The sequence below is a fragment of the Halyomorpha halys genome, unplaced genomic scaffold (genome assembly GCF_000696795.3).
Source record: "Halyomorpha halys isolate HHAL.00 unplaced genomic scaffold, Hhal_1.1 Scaffold130.1, whole genome shotgun sequence".
In the NCBI taxonomy this organism is placed as follows: Eukaryota; Metazoa; Arthropoda; class Insecta; order Hemiptera; family Pentatomidae; genus Halyomorpha; species Halyomorpha halys.
Window position 1 is genome coordinate 589 of NW_027107593.1, and position 25,336 is coordinate 25,924.

General features: G+C 32.2%; 1 protein-coding gene across 1 annotated transcript; it reads right to left on the minus strand.

Moving 5' to 3' along the window:
- Window positions 1–764: 764 nt before the first annotated feature.
- On the minus strand, window positions 765–6,956 carry LOC106678243 (peroxisomal membrane protein 2; the record flags this gene model as incomplete). Its single annotated transcript, XM_014416658.3, is given in 4 exon segments — window positions 765–884; window positions 964–1,126; window positions 1,202–1,294; window positions 6,760–6,956. Coding segments are annotated over 4 exon segments (474 nt in total), but the record flags the coding sequence as incomplete, so codon positions are not given.
- Window positions 6,957–25,336: the final 18,380 nt, after the last annotated feature.

Genomic DNA, 25,336 nt, shown 5'->3' on the forward strand with positions numbered 1-25,336 from the left:
CATATTTTAAAATATCAAATATACTGTACTTACTTTACACCGTCTTTCCTTCTTTTTCTACATATTTAACTGATCTAAGGATAATTGGGCCAACATTTTTATTTTTTAAGTTCGACAAGGGTGCCACAAATTGTTTTTAGGCCAACAAGGATGCTGTGAAATTTTTTTAGCCCAAAAATAGTGCCCTGGCGGAAAAAGTTTGAGAACCACTGATATAGGTAATAGGGCCGTTGCTCCCTAGGGGCCTAAGCGGGGCGGGTTTGGTGGTAAGGATCGGTTTTATTTATATGTTATGATCTCCTCTTGTGAGATTGTGACATGTCGTACATCGACCAACCTACTTGCTATATTTATCTGTTTGAGAACTCAGATAAGTAAGGCTACCAGAGAGGCTGGTTTCACACCTTTTTCCAATTTCAGGTGCTTTTTAAATATTGCTCAACTAAACTATCTTAAAGTCTCCTCTTCCCGTTTTAAGTAAATATTTCAAAAGTAATATAGGACCATCGCTCCCTGGGCGTCTTAGTGGGGTGGGTTCAGCCGACAATTGTCAGTTTTTATCTTAGTTAATAACCTATACAACATTATTAAATTAGGGTAACATTGTACAGCAATCAATTTTATCATGTGTTAAATTACTTATTATTGTCACAATTTTATTTATTCTACTTCTATTTAGTTTATGCTGTCTATTACAACCTTAATGAACAATACATTCCTTAGCCTATCTCACATATCAGGTTTACCATATATAAAATACTTACCATTGAAGGAACAAGAAGAATGTTGATGAGCTGAATCCAAGAGAGGTACTGCCAATTAGCTTGTAGGACAGACCAATAAAGCTTAGCAGTCTGTTTGTATGCTCTGATATGACTCTTTCCCTGAAAGAATTCTTCCACAATTATAATATTTTAACAAATAAAAAGATATAAATACTATTATTTAAATAATATTTTTTACCTCAAACCTTGCAAGTACATAGAGAGAAAACATCTGGTAAAGAGGTGCATAAATGAATCTTTCGACGATAAATTTGCAAATCCCAGTTAGCCTACCTGAACCAGGAAAAGCCTGTTCTAATATGATGTAAAAGTAGTGCGGAATCGTTCCACCGAACAATAAACTGTAAGTTTAAGGTTTTGTAAGACAAGGAAAAATACTAATCTAGTTTAATACAGATTAATTTAGTATTAGTTACCCAAATAATCCAAAAGCTGCTATACTCCTTTGATTAATTTCACATCCCGTAATAGCCTGAGATGTGTAGTTACCGAGGGCTGAAATGATGGAACTGAAAAAAAGAGAAATATTTTATGTTAAACATTACTAAAAATAAAAATAAAATAAACTGTACTGTTACTAAATAAAATAAACTGTACAACATTCAATAAATACCATCATATTCAAGTTTTAAAATGCATGTTTGTTTATTAGTCTTTGGGATCTTCAGAGATGCTCCCAAGTTCCATGTTCCGTTTTTATGAGGAGTTGAAGTGGCTTTATGCTTCCTACCATCATAAGTATTTCCTGGCATCCTTCCTCAACCTAGTTATCCAATTCTGTCATCCATCATACATCTCATTTCTCCTTAAATTCAAATCCTCAGTTCTTTCCAGCAAGACACGTTCCTTAGTTTCACACTTGTATATAACGGCCCATCACACCTCAGCTCTTGGTAGATCCTTCTTATCAGATCCCCTCCCCTATGGAATTCCATCCTTCACTCCAATACCTTTCCGACTTTCAAATACAGCTGATGCTACAGGATTGATTATTCGTTTTTTTTTTTTTTTATTTGTTGCTCTAAGGTTCAATATATATTCCATAATTAATTAATGCTCGATATATAGGTTCATCAAATATTTTTGTAGTATTATTCAAAAAAGGACATGCCCCAGAACAAATAAGGAATTTATTCTAATTATGTTCAGTACTAGTAACTGGTTGATGAGTTATTTTATAGAAATACAATAACTTCATACTCTTTATTAAAAGTGCATTAACCACAAATCTCTTACTGCATATTTTTTAAGCTGCATTTTTACACTGAGAATGCGAATTCTTTCCAGTAAGAGTATAAATTCAATCAGATTGTGTTATCTAGATATGATAGATGAATCATAAATATGCTAAGTTTGAATTGAGCAAATGTATCAAAGTAGAATTTAATGCCCAATAAATATGAATTCGTTAGAGAGAGAATGATGAGTGAAACTGCGGAAAATACTGCTTCTTAAAAATGTTCACCATCAAAATTTGTTAGAATTGGTAAGTAAAAAAGTAGTAGCTAGTTATTTTTTATATTAAAAATGTATTTGACACAATGGATTTACTTACAGAAAAAAAAGGATATGTTTGATGTAAAAAATATATTTTTATTTTTTAATTTATAGTGAGGGCAGGGGAATAATCTTCTAAGAATGTCTTCCAAACACACTCAGGTCAATACTGAATTTTTCACACTGAAAGCAGAGCATTATTGTATTAAGCTCACTAATTCAGAAAGACATAATTTAATTCATACTAATTTAACTCCATCATAAATGAGCAAATCTCTTGAAAAGGAAATCAAAATAGATGGTAATCTTCATGGAACGAAAGTCCAAGTAGTAAACTAAAAATTATTAAAAAGGATGTCAACCCCTGGGGTGTCTCCAGCGGTAAATAGGTTATACTGACTAGGCTCAGAATAAGCCACACAAGGCTCACTTACTCTTTTTTATCACAAAACTAACGTTTTCAAAATGTCAATATTGTAGCAACAATTTGATAATTAGCCGTATCTTCCAGGAATGACCATATTTCACATCACATCTCAATAGCTTAGGATTAAACCCGGACATCACAATCCCAGATTAAACCGTTACAACTCCGGATGTTACAACTGGGATTAAAACCCTTAGAGACGATGATAAAACAATAAGATTATTATTTCAGTTTTTAAAATCAAAAGCTTTATTGGCACAAATATGACATCGAACAGACAAAAAAAAACCAAATAAAACAAATATAAGCATAAGTAAATGGTGTTGATGACCAGTGATGTTTTATGGCATTAAATAACCATGTTTTATACCATTAAAAAGATAAACATAATTTTATACAAATTATTTTCTAAAACATAATATGTAAGATATAAGTTATCAATAAGAGCTCATTTTGGATTTAAATTATATAGATTTTAAATAAGAAACTGCAAGCCATTTTAACAGCCCTGTATATTTGGAATTATTAAGTAAAATTGGAAAAAAAAATCTTCTAATCTTGCTTAAAAATAGAAATCGTTTTAGTTGCCTTATCTATCATATATATATATATATATATATATCTTGACTCAAATACACTCCTCATTGCCATTATTATAAATCTATATTATATAATATCTCGTCATTATAAACGTTAAATTACTTAAAATTTATTTACAAGTCGAAGTCTATCTATGTAGAATTGGAATTAAATTCACCCCAAAGTGTCTGCTTCACATATTGACATACTAATGAACTTCAACTACATCATGCATTGTTGTGGTCTAAGAAAATAAAAAAATTCAAAGTCAACACCGAAGAATAGAGAAGAAAATCAAAACTTTATAGGGCTGCCACAAGAGAAATGTTAAATTAATCCCCCTGATCAGGCATATGAAACAAAAAAAAAAATTTGTCAAACTTCAAATCTTGGTTAGAAAAACTACCAATAGAATATAACCTTAACCATATATACTTTCAAGGATAAAAGAATAAAGAAAATATATTTCCAAATTTAATGAAATCAGCAAGATCATCCTTGGAATTTCCATAATGGACTTCTAAAGCAATCCTTTATTTACAAGTGTTATTGCATAATCAAAGAGAAAAAAAGTGTAGTGGAGAATAAACCCATGCTAGTAAAAGATTTTGTCAACTCAACTGGTATATTCTGTCAATTTAGTCAAGTTTTGTCAATTTAACTGGTATATTCGCATAATTTGATATTTTAATTTAAATATAATTTTATAGATATCAATTTTTATTGCTAAATATTTTTAATTTAATGTTTAAATACAATGATAAATGTGTGTGTGCTTATTAAATAACACAAGGAAAGAATAAACTAAGAGATAATGTATAAATTATTTCATATTTATTAATTTAAGATAACTTTGCTTTGTAGAGATCAATGCTATCACTATAAAAAACTAAAAAAGACATCCATCAAAAATGACAAAGATCAAAATACTTGATTTCAAGAGGTCATATCTAATCTGTAGTTAAATGCGCATAAGCATCACATAATAAAAAATCAATAATCCTCACTAAACATTAGATAAGAACAGCATATTGTTAAATTACTAGTAGAATGATTTTATTGAGTTAAAACCTGTTTGTGTACAAAGCCAGTATTTAATTGTATAAAATAATATTTATTTTTATTTTGCATTTAATATTTACGTTGTATAAGGGCATATCATTCCATTAGTATCCACTCATTCGAAGAAACTAAAAAATCAACAAAAATGAGACGAGATTATGAATTTGGCACAACCGCTAACACAGAGGTCGAATCTTTATAGTTTTAATATTTTATAGTTTTCTGTCAAACATTCAAACCATCTACAAGAGTAAGAAGAAAAAAAGAAATCCATCTATAAAAACATATGAGATATAAGAAAAATAAAGACAGCCATTTTCTGAAATATTCTTAAAACTATTTAAAAGTACACAATAAATTATATATATATATTTTTTTCTGACCTCCTTTTTGAAAAATATATATAACAATAAATTATAAAGTAGTCATCTAGAATACAATAAATGAAATAAACTCTGATTGTATGGGAATAAGACAACAAAATATTTATTGTTAATACTATATTAATATTCATAAGATAATAATGACTTATGAGAAAACGTAATATTGAAATTAAGAAGGAGAAAAGAACAAAATTTTATTTATTTTAAATTATTGAAAAATTTTATTTATTTTTTAATTTTTTTTGTTTTTTGTTCTTTCTTAATTTTAATATTACTTATTCCCATACAGCCTTTATCTTATTATAATATTTAGACAATATATTTTCTTTCAACAATATTTATGTATCGATAATGTTAGTTATTTTCTAATCAATCTGTAATTCCTTTTATTCATTATGATTGTTATTTTATTTGCCATCTTTTCCTCATGAATATTGAAGTATTAACAATAAACTTTTTGTTTTCTTATTCCCATGAAATCAGAGTTTATATTAATTTGTGTTACATAAGATGATTTGAAGCAGAAGACATGCAGTGGTGTTGTCATTATGACATATCTGAATATGATAAAAGTGTGCGTTATTTCATTTAAATGACTGACAACTTTCTGAATGTAACAGGCATACAGCGCATTGAGCAATATAAAATGGAGGATTCACGAGCTCATTTCCATTAAAGGGGTGTAGAACATATATTTAATTTCAATTATTAAAATAAAAATTTTATTAAAAGGAGGATGTGACAGCTGAGCATGTTGAGATGAGGGTCCCAAAGTTCTAGGTTCAGAACATTGTAGGTTCGATTCCCACCTAGATCAGTCAATATTTATTTCATGGAGAGTTTGAGAAATGAATCTTGACATTCCCACTCTGAGGTTGTGTGTAAGTCCTTAATGGAGGACTTGAGCCATAAAAAAAAAATAAATAAATAAAATAAGAAACAACTATCTCAGAATAACTTCCACTATTGAAGCCTTTAAGGGAATATTTTCCAGAGTTTGTCCTAAAATTATTTAAAAAATTGACCAAAATTTCAGCACTGAATTAAACAATGGGACAATTTTTAAATGGTCAAGTGACTAATACCTTATTACTAAATTGAATTGCTGCATCCTTGAAATAATTCTGCCTGTGCTAGTTTATCGGAATTGAAAATTGATGTATTTAGTCAACAAACCAAATCACTGATAGTACATAATGAATTAAAATGTATAAATTGCCTAATAATTAGAAAAAAAGTTAAATATTCATGATTTCAAAAAATAAAAAAAAATGACAAAGAAAAATCTATTAGGCCTAACTTAATGATCTTTTTACTGGAAGAGTCTTATGGAATTTTGTTTTTCAGCAGCCCGAAGATGGGGGAAATCTCCCGAAACGTTGCTGATGATATGAAATAAATTAGTGTATTTTAATAAGGAAGAATTGTGTCATTCACTAAATCCAGTTTAATCTAGATTTTAAAATGTTTAGAATAGGTTCTACTTCTTAAATATATATTTTATGTTTGGTGTTCATTAGAAATTCATTATTTTTAAATACAGAGAGCTTTTTAAATTAATTGTTTTCCAAATTTCAAAATCATGTTATTCCTAGATTTTTCTAATACTATTTAGTAATACTTTTTAATAGAAAATTTATAAAAACATTCGCAGTATTTTTTTACAATAATGTTAGAAATAAAATTAGCACAAGTTTGTTGACGGATAAAAATAAATTAGGATAAGATATATAAATTGGAGTTCCATTAATCACCCAGAAATATATAATTAATGATAACACTTGGGTTTAATAACTTCAAAACTTAACTTTCACAAAAACTAATTTAAAAGATGATAACAGGTAAAGATTTAGAAGACCAGAGTAAATTACCCTTACACTTACACTACAAGTGCCAAGTCATGCTTACCTTGATTTCATAAAAAAACTGATTATCATAAGTTATTTTGTCTTTATAATTAGGACAGTATTTTTTTTTCTTTATAGAAAACTTAAATATAAATGAATTTAATATAAAAAAAAAATACCTGGTAATTGCCTTAGTCCTAACAGGATTCTTATAAAGTTCCATTAAATATTTTCCCACGACATTGATAACTGGAGTCGGTAACTTGGACAGAACCATTTTATTAAATTTATTTTTAAAGAGAAGAAAAAATACTTGACATTCAACAGGTTGACAACTCCAATCTCCTAAGAGAAACACTGACGGTTTGTAAATAGAGCGTTATCGCTTATCATTGACGCATGTGCCCAACGAGCTACAAGTGGACTTTTAGAATTTTTTTATTTAAGGAAAAACTTTGGAGTGCCTGATGCAACGATGAGATGTACAGACTAAAACAAGTAATTGAAGTGTGCAAGGGAAAAACGCTCAGTTACATTTTATTGGAGATGTGTCGTTGGTGAACGAACTAGTTCAAATAACATATTTAGCAAAAGAAACTACTTAGCAGTCGGTCTTTTCGTGGTCTGTAACTCCTTTCGTGTGTGAACTAAACAGAACTATCGAACTACTGAACTAAGTGTTTAATATTTAATTGGCAGCAGTATTTTAATATGGAGAATGTTTATTCTATATTGGAAGTGTTTGGTTTGTCACTTATAAGCAGTTGTCTTGAGATTTTCTGTAATGATTTGAGTTTGTCCAGGTGGTTGTGCTAGATAATCTAACTCCAATTGACAATGTGAGGTACTCTTTACCAGAAAACCTTGACAATGCGTGCTCAAAGAGGTTAGATAATTGGTAAGGAGGAGAATAGAGAGGATAAGTCTTACGGGTGCAAGCCATAAGTTTTCGAAGGATGAAAACTTCGCTCTACAGAGTACTAGTCTACAGTTGCAAAGGAGGAATGCAAGTCCTGACTGGGGTGCAAGTCGCAGGTCCTTGCAGGATGGAAACTTCGTTCAACAGAGTTGCAGGCACGAAGGGGATTGTAAGTCCTGACTGGGTACTAGTCGCAGGTCTTTACGATGGGGAAGAAGGTATAGGAAGGAGGAGAGATCCAGAGAAGGCATAGTAAAATAATAAACTTTAAATTATTTCCAACCAATAATACAACAATGTACTGATCCACTATGTACATTATTATTCTCTGCCTCAGGAAATTCCGAACTTGGGCATTCCAATTTGCCTCGAGTCAACTCTCTGAGCTATGAAACGCCACTGAGAGATGCTACGTGTAAGACATTAGCTTTCAGTGGATCAGCAGATTATAACGTGATCTTTATTAATTCAAATGATACATTTAAGAATATTAAAATAATTTATATAGCTGTTACATGTGTGAAATTAAAGTATATACAAAGAATAGTACAAATATTAATATTCGGCATTTGCCTGACGTCAGTAATAATTCCCGTGTTAACTGGCAGGCTACGTCATGCCGGGCCATAGTGGTTTTGGCGGCTGTAGTAGTTCAGTAAAGACCAACAAGTAGCTATGTCGCTACAAGCTAATTCAGTCTGGTTCGCCGAAAAACAATCGTCTAAACTAGATAGTTCGTTTGGGACGTCTGGACCTCGAAGGATTACTCAATGAAAAATTAACTATTTAGTTCAAATGAACTAGTTCATCATACTGAACGAACTATCAAAGAACTATTCCGGAAAAGAACTACTTTGCCAGTCTCTAAATTATATATTATTTGTTTTATTGAATGAAATAGAGTAATCTATCTCTTCCTCATTTATAGGGCATCATTCTTTTATTAAACCAAGGAAGGTTTTGTTCCTTAAGATTAGCCGAAATGTAGTAACATTTTGTTTATTATTAAAAATTGGTGACATAATTTTGCCTTTAAATTTTAATTTATTTACCTCTACTTCAAATAAATTTCATATATAAATCAAGGAATTTTTTTTTACAGGAGCCCGATGTTTATTACCCAACCTACAAAATATAGTATAACTCTACAAATAATTTTAAAAATTAATTTCTACCTCACTTAACATGGGAACGCATTTATGGTGATCCTTCAACTAATTAACTTAATATATGTATGTATAGTTGACCGTAAAAATTGATATATAGGGTGATGGTCAGGGTTGCGGTCAATGGTGAAATAAAAATAGTTTACAACTATTTATTTTCCAACGTTTCGCCCCACTTTGCAGGGCTTCATCAGGGCTAAAAAGATAAAAAAAAGAAGATCTTTTTAGCCCTGATGAAGCCCTGCAAAGTGGGGCGAAACGTTGGAAAATAAATAGTTGTAAACTATTTTTGTTTCACTATTGACCGCAACCCTGACCATCTCCCTATAAATTAACTTAATAAAGTAACAATTTACGTCTAATTTTGTATTTTTTTCGCCTGTAAATCCTGAACGGTGAACTTGTAGGAGTAATCTACTTTCAATCAATCGAGTTGCCAGATCGATTTAGAATAACCTGATAAAGGGTTGCAAGATATATGATTGATGTTTAAATGTATGTTTTATACTGGATATACACGTTTGCCACTTGCCGCAAATCCAAGACTTGTACAATTGCTTGGTAAACAAAGGAAGCAACAAACGTCGGTGTCCACACACTTTTTCTCTTCTTTTGACTTTGGTCGGCTATTACATTAGATTTACACAATTTTCATAGTAAAAGGGAACAAGGTATATAATAGGTGAAGTGTCAGGAAACGTAAATATCTGCCCTGTAGGTTGTAGATGACGAAAATTCCTGTAAATAGTGCTACATAACCTATAATTTCAAGTTTTCGTTCAAAACATTTTATCAGAAATTTTTTGATTTAATTACCTAGACATTTAAGCCGTTTTTCAATTTCAGGCGCTTTTTAAATATTGCTCTATCTTAAAGTTTCCTCTTCCCGTTTTAAGCTGTTTGAAAAGTGATATGGGGCCATCGCTCTCAGAGAGTTTAGCGGGGCGGGTCCGACGGGAAAGGATAGCCTTTTCTTTAGTGTTATGATCTCCTCTTGTGAGATTGTGACATGTCGTACATCGACCAACCTACTCGCTATAATTGTCTTTGAAAAGTCAGATAAGGCCTTCAGCCTTCCAGGGAGGGCGAGAGTGGATGTAATAATAATTTACCTTATAATGCCAAAAGGCAATCCAAGGTATCCTTAACACCCAGCTATACATATAGCATACCTCCTATAGGTACGTACCAAATTACCCATTAAAATCATTACAGGAGGGTATGAAAAAAAAAAAAAAAAAAGGCGAGAGTGGAGGGTTCGATGCCGTTTTTCATTTTCAGGCGATTTTTAAATATTGCTCGATTAACTATCTTAAAGTCTCCTCTTCCCGTTTTAAAATAATATTTCAAAAGTGATATAGGGCCGTCACTCTACGGGGGTTAGCGGGGCGGGTACGCCTTTAGATATATAAGTTAAATAAAAAATAGACTACTAAAGTTGATTAAAAAAATTTGAAACAATGTATTTACAACGAGTTTTTTAAAATATACAGTTTTTAACAAAAGTTAATTAGTGAATCCAAATGGATATTCTTTAATTAATTTATGGAAAAGTTTGGCAAACGTGTAGAGGCACCTTATGATGCAATAAATTAATCAACCTCAAATGAATATCATAACTTATTAATTTGGACAAACATGGTGCGAACCGAGAACCGTTCAAAACAGAAAAAATAAATCGTTTTTTTTTGCCAAAAACTGAGGTATAAGTCCATGTTAATACGGAAACAAACATCCGAATGTGTTTGAACGGTTATTAATAAATTTGTTTGATGAATCAACAAATGACTAAATTTCAGATAACTTTTTTGTACTAGTATACTGGTAGATACTAGCAATAATAAATTTTTAGTAACGAGTTTAGTAGCGCTACCTATGAGCAAGCGGAAGAACTAACACCTTCATCGTTGTGCTAACAGAGAGCGCAACTCAGTTGATTCAAGAACTTTTATATAACTTTATTGTTAATTTAATTGTAATGGAAGGGGATAAACGGTGGATCAAACTTCTCATTTTACAAAAGTTCATTTAATTGTGCTACTCGATGCTCAAATTGTATAACTTTAATCTACATTGATTCTCCTTCAACCAATTAAAATTATCAATCCAAAGAAAATAAACTTTTTGTAGAGTTTTTTCTCTCTGATTAATAATTTTATAATTGTAATAATAAAAATCGATTAGTCCATCATATGAATGAAATGTTTGTCTAGTTTTGTTTACTTAGGCTTCATTACAAAATGTCAAGAGTTGTCAGTGCGTGAAGAAAAAGCCAATATTCCATGACAGTACTTACTTTATGGTCTCTCAGTTCGCACGTCATTGTTTCAATTTAGATTTCTATCCATGTCTCAAATTTATATCAGGTCTTATATTAGAAGAGAGGTAATGGTAACCAAGTGCCTCCCTCTAACCCAAGAAATTGTTATAAATATGACTACTGTTATAACTATAATTTTTTCCAACACAATTCCTATAAAAAGACTCAATCTTGGGAAACCGTATTAAAATCTTTTTAAATCACGATTGTATCTGGATTGAAATATAATATTATATGAGATATAATGTTATCTCCTTGTACTTCTAGGCTTGGAGCCAGCCGGCTACTCAGAAGGAAATTTCATCTAATTCGTTTTACAAAGAAGTAAGACCTCTCCTCCTTATCTTGAGAACTTTTGGCAGATTTCCTTATAGAATGACGAAAGAAGGTAAGCTCGGAATATGAAGTATGCTACGTTCAATTTAAGAAGTTTTTGAAAGGTCTCCATTTATTGTATACTCATTAGTTAAAAATAGTTTTTAAAAATCTATAATCATCTTCTGATATATACATATTACATTGTCTACTATTTACTCATCATAAAATATAAAGAATTAACTTAATAATAATAATATTAATATAATATTTTTCTAGGAATCCTCCCTTTTTCATTATGGTCGATACCTGCAATCTATAGCCTCTCACTTTACGTCTGTGTATTCTACTTCTCAATACATACGTTGGAGATAATGATTCAAGAGTCTTATTGGAAATCTAAGAACTATTACGAACAACTTCTGATTTTTGTAATGATATCGTTCCTTTCGCACAACTTTGTTTTACCTATAACGTTTTGGCTGCCAGCACCAAGAGTTGTCGCATTTATAGAAAGCTGGTCACGGTTTGAGGTAAGCTAATATATTTAATTGTTTAAGAAACTAAAATGAGAATAAGAAAATGAAACCACTCATAAATATTTGTTAATATCTTCAACGATGAAAGTTTTTAATAAAGTATTGGCAATTGAAAAAAAAAAAAATGGCAGTCTTAGAATTGGTCGACAGATGTGAACTCCTGGAAAGGAAACGATGCATTAGGGCCGCCTGTAGCTGAGAGAGTTGATGCGTAGGTCTGATCAGCCTTGGCACTGCTGCGGTGTCGGTTTGGATCCGCCACGAGGAGTCAACTTTTATTTTTGTGGTGGTCCCAAAAAATGAAAACGTTAACCCCCCACCATGGTTAGAATAGGGTGGTACCCTGTAGATAAACCCCTACGTATGTCAGAAATAACCAGGGAGTCATAAAAAAAAAAAAAAAAAAAAAAGTACTTGAACTTTATTAACATTTTTATTTTCTTCTTTAAATATAATTATTAAATAGTGTTTTATTTAATTATACTATTCATTCATGAAATTATAGTTTACTTTATCATTCGTAAATCTTGGTGGAGCATAAAAATAGAATTTTGAATTATAGCTCATTACAAAAAATATGAAGTACTGATGAAGTATATCTCACGAATAGTATGCAATTACGATTATTAGTTTTCAAGATATTTCAACACAAATGTTAAAAAAACTCGCTAACGTTTCTGGCGCTATCTTTTCCACTTTTTGCCTCTATATCTCGGCTTAGCGTCAAGATACAATTTTGATTTAAAGCTCATTACGTAGAGGATGAAATGCTGAACATTTTCCTTTCTTATAGTATGCAACTCTGATTTTTAATTTTCGAGATATTTCAGTCTAAATTAATCAAAATCATCGGCCATATCATTTCAAAATGGAGGCTGATTAGACGATTGGTGTAAAGTGAACTGTTGACAGGATGTTGTAGAGAAGTAGTGGGTATTGATAGTTACATTTGAAAATAATTTTAAAGTAAACAGTATAGAAAATTAAAGAAATTACTAAAAATAGGCAAACATTAAATGATAATATACATAATAGGGGGGGGAAAGAAATTATTTTAAAAAGTAAATATAAATATACACGGATAGAATACACAAAAGAAAGGATACAGTAAATACAATATGATGAAGAAAAGATAATTGCAAGAATAGACAATAGTTTATTTTGTATATCGTTTTTTCTTCAACATATTACATCTTTTAACTCTCATTCACTTAAAAGCATTTAATTATAACACAATTATAATAAAACACTCTCCTATTTATTGAGTCTCACAATAAGACCCAACAAAGAAATCTACAAAGTACCTAGAAACAGAAATAAGGATCTTAAGACTGAAATTCCTCGGACATATGGTTAAAATGGCCCCGAAAAGACTAAGCAAGGAAATATTTTTAAAAATCCGTGGATACAAGTGCTCAGAAGGATACATCAGGCAGATGAAGGAAGAAACGGAAAGTAGGAATAACGGACCAGGACTATCTGGACGAAGAATGATATAGGAAGAGACTGAGGGAAAACAAGGTTCTTGTGGGAATGAAAATTGGAAAAAAAGTGGGTCGCGTGGACAGAAGAAAGAAAACAAAGGCATGGATAATTACTGAAAAATGGAAGGAAAGGAAGAACAGAAATAAGAGAGAACCAAAAAGTAATGATATTCGAGTGGCATATAAGGTCATTCCGCGATAAAAAAAAACTCCCTTTTTTCATACATATTTATAGAATATTATTTTCATATTTCATATTATTTTATATAATAAGTTTGTTATTCTTTCTTTGTCTTTATCAATGTTTAAATATTTTTAATGGTAGTAATTCATAATTTTAATGTATTCATTATCTCCATCTTTATATTCATAATTTTACTGTGTTGGTCTTCCAGTCTCAATTCAGGCAAGAATTCAAAAAGCTACAATTCCCCAGGGTTGTGAAATACCTCAGCATCATATCGGTCCCTGCTGCATGGATGCACATTTTGTTCGTGGTCTGGATGCACTTCGAGATGAACGTGTGCCTCACCTTGGTTTTCTACCCTCTTGTAATCAGTTCATATATGAACATGGTATTATGGTTCGTATCTCTTGACGAACTGAGACTTCAAGCAAGGGCACTCCGTCGCAGTATTTTAAGAGTAAGTATCTTTCACTTCATAATAATGAAGAGTTAGGGAGCCCGTATATTCAGAGTATACTAATATTTTAGGGATCCGTTCGTTACTAAGCCCTACAACCTTACCCTATATTTACCGGCAGTCCGCTGGTGTTCCTCAAGGTATACTACGTACTCGGTTCCATCCTCTAAACAGCTGACATCTCAACCAATCCTAACGCTATCCTAACTACTTACGCTGAAGACACATGTGTGTTTACAGTCAATAATAACCCTTTAATTGCATCCCAAACTCTCCAATCCCAGACAACATCTGGACAAACGACCAACCTAGAATTCTCACACAAAACTGAAAAGACAGGAAACTGCACGCCAATTTCGACTATTACCTTACTTACTAGACAAACGGTCTAAACTTCCAATTCATTACAAAAGACTGATTTACATGACAATTATACCTGGACCTACCTGGACATACAAAGTTGAGCTGGGGCTCCACTAAACATTCGAATTCCTCTCGTATTAACCAATCCAAAATCCTTCGAAAATCCTCAATGGTCCCTACTTTGTCACCAATAGAATCATCCACATATCTAACCGGTCTAGCCCGAATCAGATATCAATTCTTCCATTATAAACTCTCCAACTACCCAAATCCAATAGTTTCTAACCTTGCTTCCTCTCCCATTCCTGGCAATCCTCCGAGAAGCCTGAAAAAAAGTTGGCCACGAGACCTGCTAATGTAAAAATGTCATTAGAGTGCTACCAATGGATAGTTCCTCTACACGTCTTCATCATTTAATTATAAACTGAAATCAAATTTACTTGATACATGTTTATGAATGCACAGTTGTAAATAGAAATAAATAAATTTTTAAAAAATATTTACGGGGTGTCGTTTTTAAATTCTCCCGCTAAGTCCTCCTTTTTTGGTTTGAATACTTTATTTTAAAAAACCTTAAGGGGCTGTTCTTCCCTTATTGTAAGACGTCACGTTTCGCACATAAAAAACAGTGGAAAGGATAATTGTTTTGTAAACTCTAACTTTCAAGTTTTTAGACAGAAGGCGCGAGCTAAACAATTTCGAGATTAAAAAATAAGAAGCATTTCCCGCCTTTAACCTTGATTTTATTTCCTCATCCATTTCGTTTTTTCTAGTTACCATATAACCTAAATACTTGAACCTATCTGCCTGTTCAAATTTATTTCATCCAATATCTATATCACCGAAATAGTTCCCGTTTCTACTGATGAAACCATATTTTGTTTTATCCGTAGTTATTTCGAGTTCTAGTTCCTTACTGGAGTTTAACAACATAGTTATATTTAGTATTATGGTTTCCTTGTCCGTACCCAATTATACCAAACCATCTGCATACCCCAGTATTTCATCACTTAAAGTTAAACTTGTCATTCTTGTTTCAATCAAGACAGGTACTTCTCCCTCTGTTTATTTGTTATTTTTATTAATTTTCTTAATATTTCTCTTTTACTATACCTTATCTTTGCCTCATTTACATCACCTATCCGTTTATGTTTTACATCTACCTCTTTACTATATTTACAACTATTTCTAATGAGTATTTTTCTACATTTTATTATTCTAATTCTGTACGTAGAATTCTATCACACCTGGCTGTATTTATTAGTAACTCGTTTCCAGTCCATCTTTATGTATACTTCCTTAAGTTATTATTATTTCTTTTATATATTAAAAAAAAATTACACGTTTTCTTATTTTGTCAATATAAGATTTAATTTTAATTCTAACATTCTGTCAATTCTTATAATGTTTGTATCTTGTTTTCATTTAGCCCTACAAAGTGGGGCAAAACATTGCTTAACATTAAACAGTTTCTTCTACTTTTTTTTCTGTTTCAATATTTTGATGAATTACTTTGCCCCGTAGGATGACTGCCTACTCGACTTAGATAACAAACGCCGCTGTTGGGCCACCATCAGCTACCTCACCACCGAGACAGGATACAGCCAAGGAACCGCGAGTGGCTTCCTTGTTCTGACCTCATTCGTCTCCTACCTCATCAACATCTACGGCTTTTTCTCCACCGTTGTGGTCTTCACCGAAGAGTCTGTAATAGAGTGGGAGCTTATGTGGCCCCTTACTATATATTCCATCTTCTTCTACTTCGTCTTCGATAGGGGGGAAATCACAACAAGAGAGGTATGAATATCCAGTTATTTACCATTTTATTTACCATTTACCGGCACCCCTGCGTAGAGTCCCAGGAGCCAGTGGACAGCAAGGAGAAGTTGGGTCCCTCTGTCGCAAATGCGGCAGAGTCTGAAACACCAGCTCATGTGCTGGGAAAATGCCCCAACAACTCCCTCCTTATAATGAAGTTCCTTGAAAGAAAAGACTTCACCTGCTTCGAGGAGGTCTATTGTATTGACACCGACGGATCCGTAAGATATGCCGATATTGTCGCGTTTACAAAAGTCGGAGACACGGCTCTTGTCTTGGATCCGACGGTAAGATTTTAAAGTAATGACCTCGAACAGGGAGGTGGAGTGGAAAGGGAAAAAAAGAAAATATATGAAAAATGCGTCCCTTTCCTTAAGGAATAATTCCGCGAGACCTTCGGAGAGAGAGATTTCACCGTGAGAGGCCTCTGATTTGGATCTCGTGGAACAATACCAGATAGAACAAGGAGCTTCTTAGAAGGCCTAGGTGTTAGCATTGGGGATATTGCGATCTTGGGGGAAAATACTTTGGATTCCCTGGGGATCAACACCATCACCTGCATGGTGCATCACACCTGCATCACATAATGAGCAATTAGCTCGGAGATTATTCTTTGTTTTATTTATTTATTTTAATATGTTGACCTCTCTATTTGTGTGTTTTAACGTATTTATTCATTAAATTATTTTATTTTATTAGTACTATTGTTTTTTGTTTTTTTAAACTTATTTATCCATTCAAGTGTTTCCTGTAACCGCTTTTTTATTATATTTTCCTTTGTGTCTATGTGTTAGTCTTATTCTCGTAAAATGTATCTATTTGTTTGTTTTTGGTAAAGTGATCTACTGCTGTGACTATGAATAATGGTCTGATCTCACATTACCGTCTAATATTGAATTTGTTTAGCGGGTCACTGAAGAGGATCTAGGAGAATGAATTCCGGAGAGCGAATTTGTTGATCGGGTGAATTAAAAAAATATGAAAGGGTGAAATTGGAGGAGCAGAAATGAGAAGGAAAAATAGGAATGAATTGAAACATTTGTATTTGTTGTACAGACCGAAATTGAATATAAAAGGAAACTGTAGGGAAAAAAAAATGTTTATTATATCATATTATTGTATCTCTTTTTTTCTGATTATACCATGTATTTTTAATTTATATATGTCCGATTACGGATTGATAAGTATGCTGTGTGAGATAGCAGCCTGATGTATTTAGGCAACATAGATAAATGAAGTATTTCTCTCTCTCTTGCTATTTCGATCATTTGAATTTACCTAATCTGCTTTTATGAGTATACATGAAGGAAGGCCCAATGGAGATGAACTCTGAGCTCGGACAACTGGCAGAAAAATGTTGTACTTCCTTTTTTTTATGATATAATTTCGAGACATTTCGACCTTAGCAATATCTGGTGTTAGTTTCGAGATTACCTTTTCTAGATATGCTCAGATGTTTGAAGCAGGCTATGAGTAACTTTAAAAACCCTTGCAGCCTTATCCTACACCTTAAGTATTTTCCAACCATATTGTTCATTCTGTACTTCTACTTTAGGCCACACCGTCTTCCCCTACTTGCATAGTTATCATTGGTAAACCCACTATGGCCTAATGAATCTACAATATTATTGGACATAAATATCTCTCACTTAAAATCTCCTTCTACTTCCTATTAGATATCCAATAAGGGGTTCCGACTCTTACCTACACAAATATCATTCGTCATATTCCTGCTCTTCTAGTCTCCTAACGCCCCCTGATTAGCCTTCTTTTATTTATTTATATGTATAACTATTTGCTATTTATATATTCGACACAGTTTCGGGCGTTTGATCCTCCTGTATCAAATTTTCAATCATTGTTCATTTGTAATATAAATAAAATCGTAGCTGTCTTGTGACTGAAGTGAGACTTCTGGAAATAAAATAATAAATTAAAATATTATTAATAATAATATTTATTTTACAAAAATACAATAACATTTTCATTTACCTTGTTTTTACCCTAACAAGTTTAAACATATTATTTACTCTAACAATTCAGTTTTTTCTACTTTCGCCTCTCTATGTCGGTGTAACGTTGTTAAGATAAAATTTTGAATTATAGCTCATTACAAAAAAGAAGTACTGAAAATTCCCCCTCACTTACAGAAAGCATCTCCGACTTATAGTTTTCAAGATATTTTAATTCTAATATTCAAAAAGACACTATCATTTCAGTTCTGGTGCTATATTTTCCACCTTTCCTCTCTCTAACTGTGTAGCATCAGAATACAATTTTGAACTATAGCTCATAACAAAGAGGAAATGCTAAACATTTCCCTCACAGTATAAGCTATGATTTTTAGTTTTCAAGATATTTTTATTCACAAACTCGTTACCTTTTCCACTTTTCACCTCTTAACTCGGCGCAGCGTCCAGATACACTTTGGAATTATAGCTCAATTCAAAGGTAATGAAGTACTTAACATTTCCCTCACTTACAGGACGAAGCTACGATTTTTAGTTTTCAAGATATATTAATTTAAATCGAAATCACATCATGCGCTGCAACCCCCCCCCCCCCCACTTCGAGCGTTCCGTCGCATCACGAAATTAATTGACTCCCATGTAAATATATTTTTTGTTGAGTTTTAGACAGTCGATATAGAAATTTTACTTCAAAATCTTTACTCACTTACACATATGAATATAATGTTTAATATAATTCTTGTTATAAATAAAAAGATTTTACCTATTCTGTTTTGTCGCAGGTGGGAACGAAATTCATGTCGATGATTTTGGAGTTGAGAGACAAGGAGCCTATCATTAATGGCGATAATGATGAAGTACTATCATTTATATTTGCATAAATATTATATATTTACTTTTTAAATCGAATTTAATTAATTTATAACATTTTTAGTTGTCGTTGTTTCTTCTTACAATGTACGTCGGCCAGCCGAATCTAACCTTCTCGGGTTTCACAGTTGTGAACAGAGGCCTCATCAAAACAGTAAGGCATTTGATCTGTGTGTGTAATTGTTTAATTAAACTAACATAAAAGGTAAAAGTTTACCTCAGTTCCCTCAAAATGGCCGAAGCCCATTTTTTCCTGACGAGAATGTACCGATAGTCCCGAACGAAGCCGAGAAGCGCCGGAGGTAACCGATTCCCTGCCGTTCGTTTCAAAATAAATTACCCGCAACTTCGACAGGGATTTTTCCCCTCTCGAGGGAATTATTTTATGTTTGTTAAAGAGGGGGAAAAAAAAAGGAAGATGTATTGGGTTTAAAGGTTAAAATTGTATTTAGATATGTGAATAAATAATGGGAAATGGATAAAAAAAGGATGAAAAAATAATGGAAATGTAGAAATAAAAAAAGTATGTATTACTATCATATATTTTTAATTTACTATACTATGCCTATATATTATTAGAATTAAAACAATTGTCTAACAAGGTATACATATGACTTCAAAAGCTTAAATAGTTATTTACTGGAAGATATTGATTGACCGTGTGTAAAGATGAAAGGAAAATTAATAATAAAGTAATTAATATAAGTACACTTAAGGAGATAACAGATGAATATAAATTAAAAGATAGATACATGAATATAAATGAAACAGGAAGGATAGTGAATATAAAAATAATGTATTCTTTTTTCTTTTTACATCTCTTTATTTGTATTTTCTTTAATATTTCTTTTCTTATCTGTCTGTTACTATTACCCTTTACATTTACTATTTACTACCTTTAATTTTTCTTATTATATCTTACTTTTTTACATTTTATACCCCTGTTAGTTTACACTTATGTTTTTGTTTTCCTTTTGTAACTATGTGTTTGTATCTTTTTTAGCCCTTACGAAGCCCTGCAACGTGGGGCGAAACGTTGGCTCAATAAAATAGTATATTCTACTATTTGAGTTTTTTTTGACCGCACCCGGACCATATTCCTTTAAATAGTTATTGATTGTTTTAAAACTAATATCCATAGATTTATAGCATTAAATAATAATAATAAAGATTTATAGCTTTTGGTAACACTATTATAACTTCCTGTTTAAAGATAATTTGAAATATATTGTATTTAATATAATAAATTTTAAAAAAACTTTGTAGCATCGTTAACGCATGTTAGTGTATATATATCAAATCATAGATTAATTGGTATGCTGTATGTTCTAGCAACCCGTATTTGTATTTGGGCAGCACTGTCAAAGCAGCATTCCTCTCTGTTTAAGATATAGTAACATGAGATAAGATTTTCTACAACAGCTAAATCCTCTATAATGGTTTACTAACATTTCAAGAACCTCCCAAATATATGTACATGATTACTAAACTTTCTCATACATACTTTATTTAAAAAGTAAAATTTCGGTAAATTCTTTTAAAGTGTGCCATAAAATTTACGAACACGATGTCTATTTGAAGATTTATATCAGGAATAACAAAGATTTTCCGGACTATGAAGTTTGTGATACCAAAGTTTTTGCAATTCATCGCAAAAAAATCCAAATCATTGTATTAGTTATTTTAACGAACGGAAAATAATAAAATGTTGTTTTACCATTCCTTTGTCCACCGTCTTCTGGGAAAAAAAGTTCAACTTTCTTTTGAAAATATTTATGTTGTATCCTTTAGACTTAATTTTAACGACATCCAGGTGAGTTCACAAGGTCCTTATAGAAAATTTACTAAATATTTTTTTACACCGAACTTAGTTTTCAGTGTATGACACTCAGGCATTAACACGCTGCTTTTAGTGATTTTTCCATTCATGCATAGGCTCCCTGGATCTCCACATGGAATACTTTAAGGGACCTCGTCGAAGCTGTCTGGACCGCTGGAGCCGAGGTGAATTGCTTTTTCGGGGAAACAAAAAGATGTCGCTGAGGGCTAGGTCGAGGCTGTAGGACTTGACCAAAACTTTACTTCAAAGCATGTAGTCATGCAGTAGAAACCAATATGAACAACAAAACATCAATTTACAATACAATAAAGCCTAAAATAACAGTATAATTATAGAGAGTAGAAAGCAAAAACTCAAGAAATAAAGTAAAATAAATTATATTACCCTAGTTTGTCACAAATTAGATCATACATTAAGACCTAATATTTCATACATAACCGATCTAATACCAATACTTCCATTATAAGCTCCCTAACCACCCAAACCCACTAGTCTCGCTTCCTCTTCCATTTCTGACAATCCTCCGAGGCGCCTAAAAGAAGATGGCCTTGAGAACTTCTAATGTAAAAATGTTTTTAGAGTGATACCAATGGGCTAGTTTCTCTACACGCCTGTATCAAAAGATTATAATCTCACGTCAAATTTACTTGATGTATTTTTATGTAAATAAATGATGTAAATGTCAGTAAATAAATAAATAAAATAATATTACTATAATATTAATAAATGTTACTAATCATAGTAAATAAAGAGAAGATGATCATTACAATTAAGAGTATATTAATGTTAGAAATCCGTATTTACAAAATTAATGCGGAACACTTCAATGTAAAACTGACCAGTGACTTTCTGGCAGGGCACTTTGTTGATCACTTCTTTGGCGGTTAACTCAGAAAAACATTATTTTGAAGTTTCGGCCAAGTTCAACGTGACAAAACATCCGTAGCCATCTTCCAGCCCCGTTTGTATAACCGAAAAACAGATAAGGAAGGGATTTGGCCTGATTCCAGCGGTCCAGGGAGCCCATGTACAATGGATAAAACGCTGGAAGGGTAATGATACCTGAGGGTCATACAAAAGGAGTATTCATGAGGCTGTGTTAAATGTAAAATGTTAAGGGGCCTCTACATGTTGGCCGAGCCATGGCGAACTCAGACATACGCGAGCATGTGGATGGGTGGCTTGGCTTGGTTGCTAAGTTCTAAGCTAAGCTCGTTGCCGATCCGTCGAGAATCGGTTTTTGGACACAGATCAAAGGGGTTCGTGAGAGCGCTCGTGTAGCATCTCCACCATTGTTCTATGTCTAGTTGCAACTGAAAGCTGTTAGGAGGTTAAAGGTGTTTGTTGGTACTTTTTATAATAAGTTTTATATTTAATCTTATTTATTTATATTTAATTTTCTTTTTTTGTAATAAAAATAATACAATCCAAGTGCAATGGCTGAAACCACTAGTACGTCCGCCATGCTTGCCTCTCTGAATAGCACTGACATGTGGATGGCCCGCTCTTTGTTTGCCGAGCATTTGTACGAGCTTCCGATCCGTGGCGAGCGGCCAACATGTGGATCCACCTTTATAAGTATAGGATTGTAAGCAGCCCTATTTAAAGTCATGTTAAATGCAGAGAGCTCCTAGCGGATTTTTTGAGCAACTTGTTTAGTAACCTTTCCTTCCAAAACTTCATGTTATTGTTTACTTCTAAGTTTTCATTACAGTAATTTATTACTACATGCCTTGGGTGAAAAGTGTAAGTTGTGTAAACGTTTGACTACTGAGTGTCTTGTTGATCTTCTAACTTGTGAGAAAGAGAATCAAGATGAGATAATTAACGATTGTCATTACAATATTGTTATTATTATCATCCATTGCTTTATTAGTTATAAAAACATCCAAAACAATAGTAACACAATCAAAACACAAAATACGAGCAAGTAAACTAACACAACAAACAAACTGATAACAAGCTCAGTTGGTCTGTTGCCTGACGTCATTCTCCAATTAACAGACTCTCAACCATGTTATACCGTTTTAACATGTTAAAATAAGGAAATATTTATCCATTAACCACGCTTTGACGTGTTAAACTAAAGATCATGAATAACCTAACCGAAGACTTTAAGTTCACTTTTCAAAAAATGTTTTATCAATTTTTAGTTCTTAGTCTTGAAACTTTGTGAAACACCATGTAAATCACTTCTTTTTTTATTCGCACTCTACTAAGCTTTTCAAGTCGCATTGTTAACTTCGTTAAAAAATTAAACATAGATAATTACATACTTAATATAATTTATTATATTTTAATATTCCATTTTATTTACAGCTCCTTTCAAATACTTTGACCTTCTTGCTTGTTCTGATACAATTCAAGAGTTGAAGTTCATCAAGCAGTGGGATATACTGCAAGAAATGCAATTAATTGTTGTAGGATAATTGTGAAATGAGTCCTTGTTATATTGTATAACTTTAGTAATACAGTGTTGTTAATTGAATACTTTTCTTTTATACTTGACTTTTCCCTCTCCTTCTAGCTGTTTGGAGGGCATTAGTTCTCTTCTCCCGCCGAAATATATTTTTTTCAAACAGTTATTTGGAAAGATTTTTTCTTATTATATTGGTTAAATCACTTTTAAAACATTTGCTTAAAAAGAGGTAACGAACAATATTTAAAAAGCGCCTGAAATTGAAAAACGGTGTGAAACCCACCACTCCCGCCCTCTATGGTAGCCTTACTTATCTTACTTTTCAAACAGACAATTATAGCGAGTAGGTCGGACAATGTATGACGTGACACAATCTCACAACAGGAGATCATAACATAAATAAAAAAGGGCAATCCGTGGTCACTAGTAGAGAGGTCCCTTCCCACTCGTGACAACGCAGGCGGTGAGAAAGCGACACAGTGCTACCCTACATACAGCAGATCCCACAACCTAAATAAAAAAGTTGGGTGAGACAAAAAAAATTATATTGGTTATTATTATTTTTTCTTATTATATTATATTCATATAACTGAAGCACAATTGACATTTGCGCCTTTTCGCTTATTTATTCGCTTATTTAACTTGCGCTTAACTATTACTATTGGTTTAAGTGGAAAGCAAAAAATCAATAAATAATGTAAAAATAATAAAATGAAATAAATGATATTAAATTAAAATGTAACTTCTAATAATAAATTGAAAATAGAAAATTTACATTTACATTGCGCCCTTTTTTTTTTTAAATAAAAAAAATTCGTGGCATCATAGTTGAGGCAAACAAATATAAAAATGTCGTTAAACTTATCCTTAGAGCAGTTTATTATGTAGGAAAATAAGAAAACTGTGCTAAGTAAATGAATTTTGCTGTAATGTAAGGATAATTTTAGTGAAATTTTTATATTTTTTTAGCTCCACAAGTGTGCCGCGAATTTTTTTTATTGAATAAAATTGGTGGCATGGCGATAGGAACCACCGATATAGGTTACAAAGATTTTGCAAACTACTTTCGCTCGTAAAATCAAAAATGCCTAAGTTAATTAGCAAGATTTGAAACAATGAATTTACACCGAATCGATAGAATTGTAAAATATACAATCTTAAACAGTTAAAGAGTAAATTATTAAATCTATAGGTTGGTGAAATTCTTTGAACAATCATAACACAATGGTTGAGGAAGATCCCCCCTTACATCTGAATAGAAATTCATGATTCTACCCTAGTATTGGTAACTATATTTTGTAACTATACCAAAGAAGTTGACTTTGGTAGCCATCGTGGCCTCTAAAACAGATAAAAGGGAACTGTCCCTAGACCCACATCTTTTTTTTTTGTCTGAAATCAATAATTCACCAAGAGTGAATAGTTCATCACACTCAGGTGGAGGGATGGAGGAAGGATGAGAGGGCGAAAAGCATAATAGAAGATGACAAGATTACGCACTATCAAAATCTCAAGTAAACAATACAACAATGATCACCAAGTAAACTGAAATATCTTACACTATTTTATCGGTACTCAGGTATTAACGCCACCCCAGCAAAAATTCTGCTAATTCACCAATCCACACCTGAAGTTTTTGCAACACATTGTAGAATAAAAATTTTTATGTAAAATCAAAACATTTTATCTTTGTAAAGTAGTCAATCAGAGTTCGGTGGAAAATGGGCCGATGTGGAATTTAATATAGATTCAAAACAGTCTCTATTTTCTCTCACCTGATGCTGTCACCATATGAACTCATCACAATTATTTTTACGTTTATTAAACAAACTTTCATCAATTTCCACAATGCAATTTGCTCCACCAATCTTCTTGTTTAATTTATTTTCCATATCCAAGATACATAATTCACGCATGTAATTATTCCATTCAATAACAGTTTTATCCGATAAATTAAGCTGCTTTTCCCAAAATTTAACTGAAATCTCCTCGCACCAGCAGTATATGAATCTTAAAGCTGAACAAAATGGAATTATGCTCAACTCAAACCAGGTGTCTTAAATTACATTTACCAAAATGTTGTATGCCA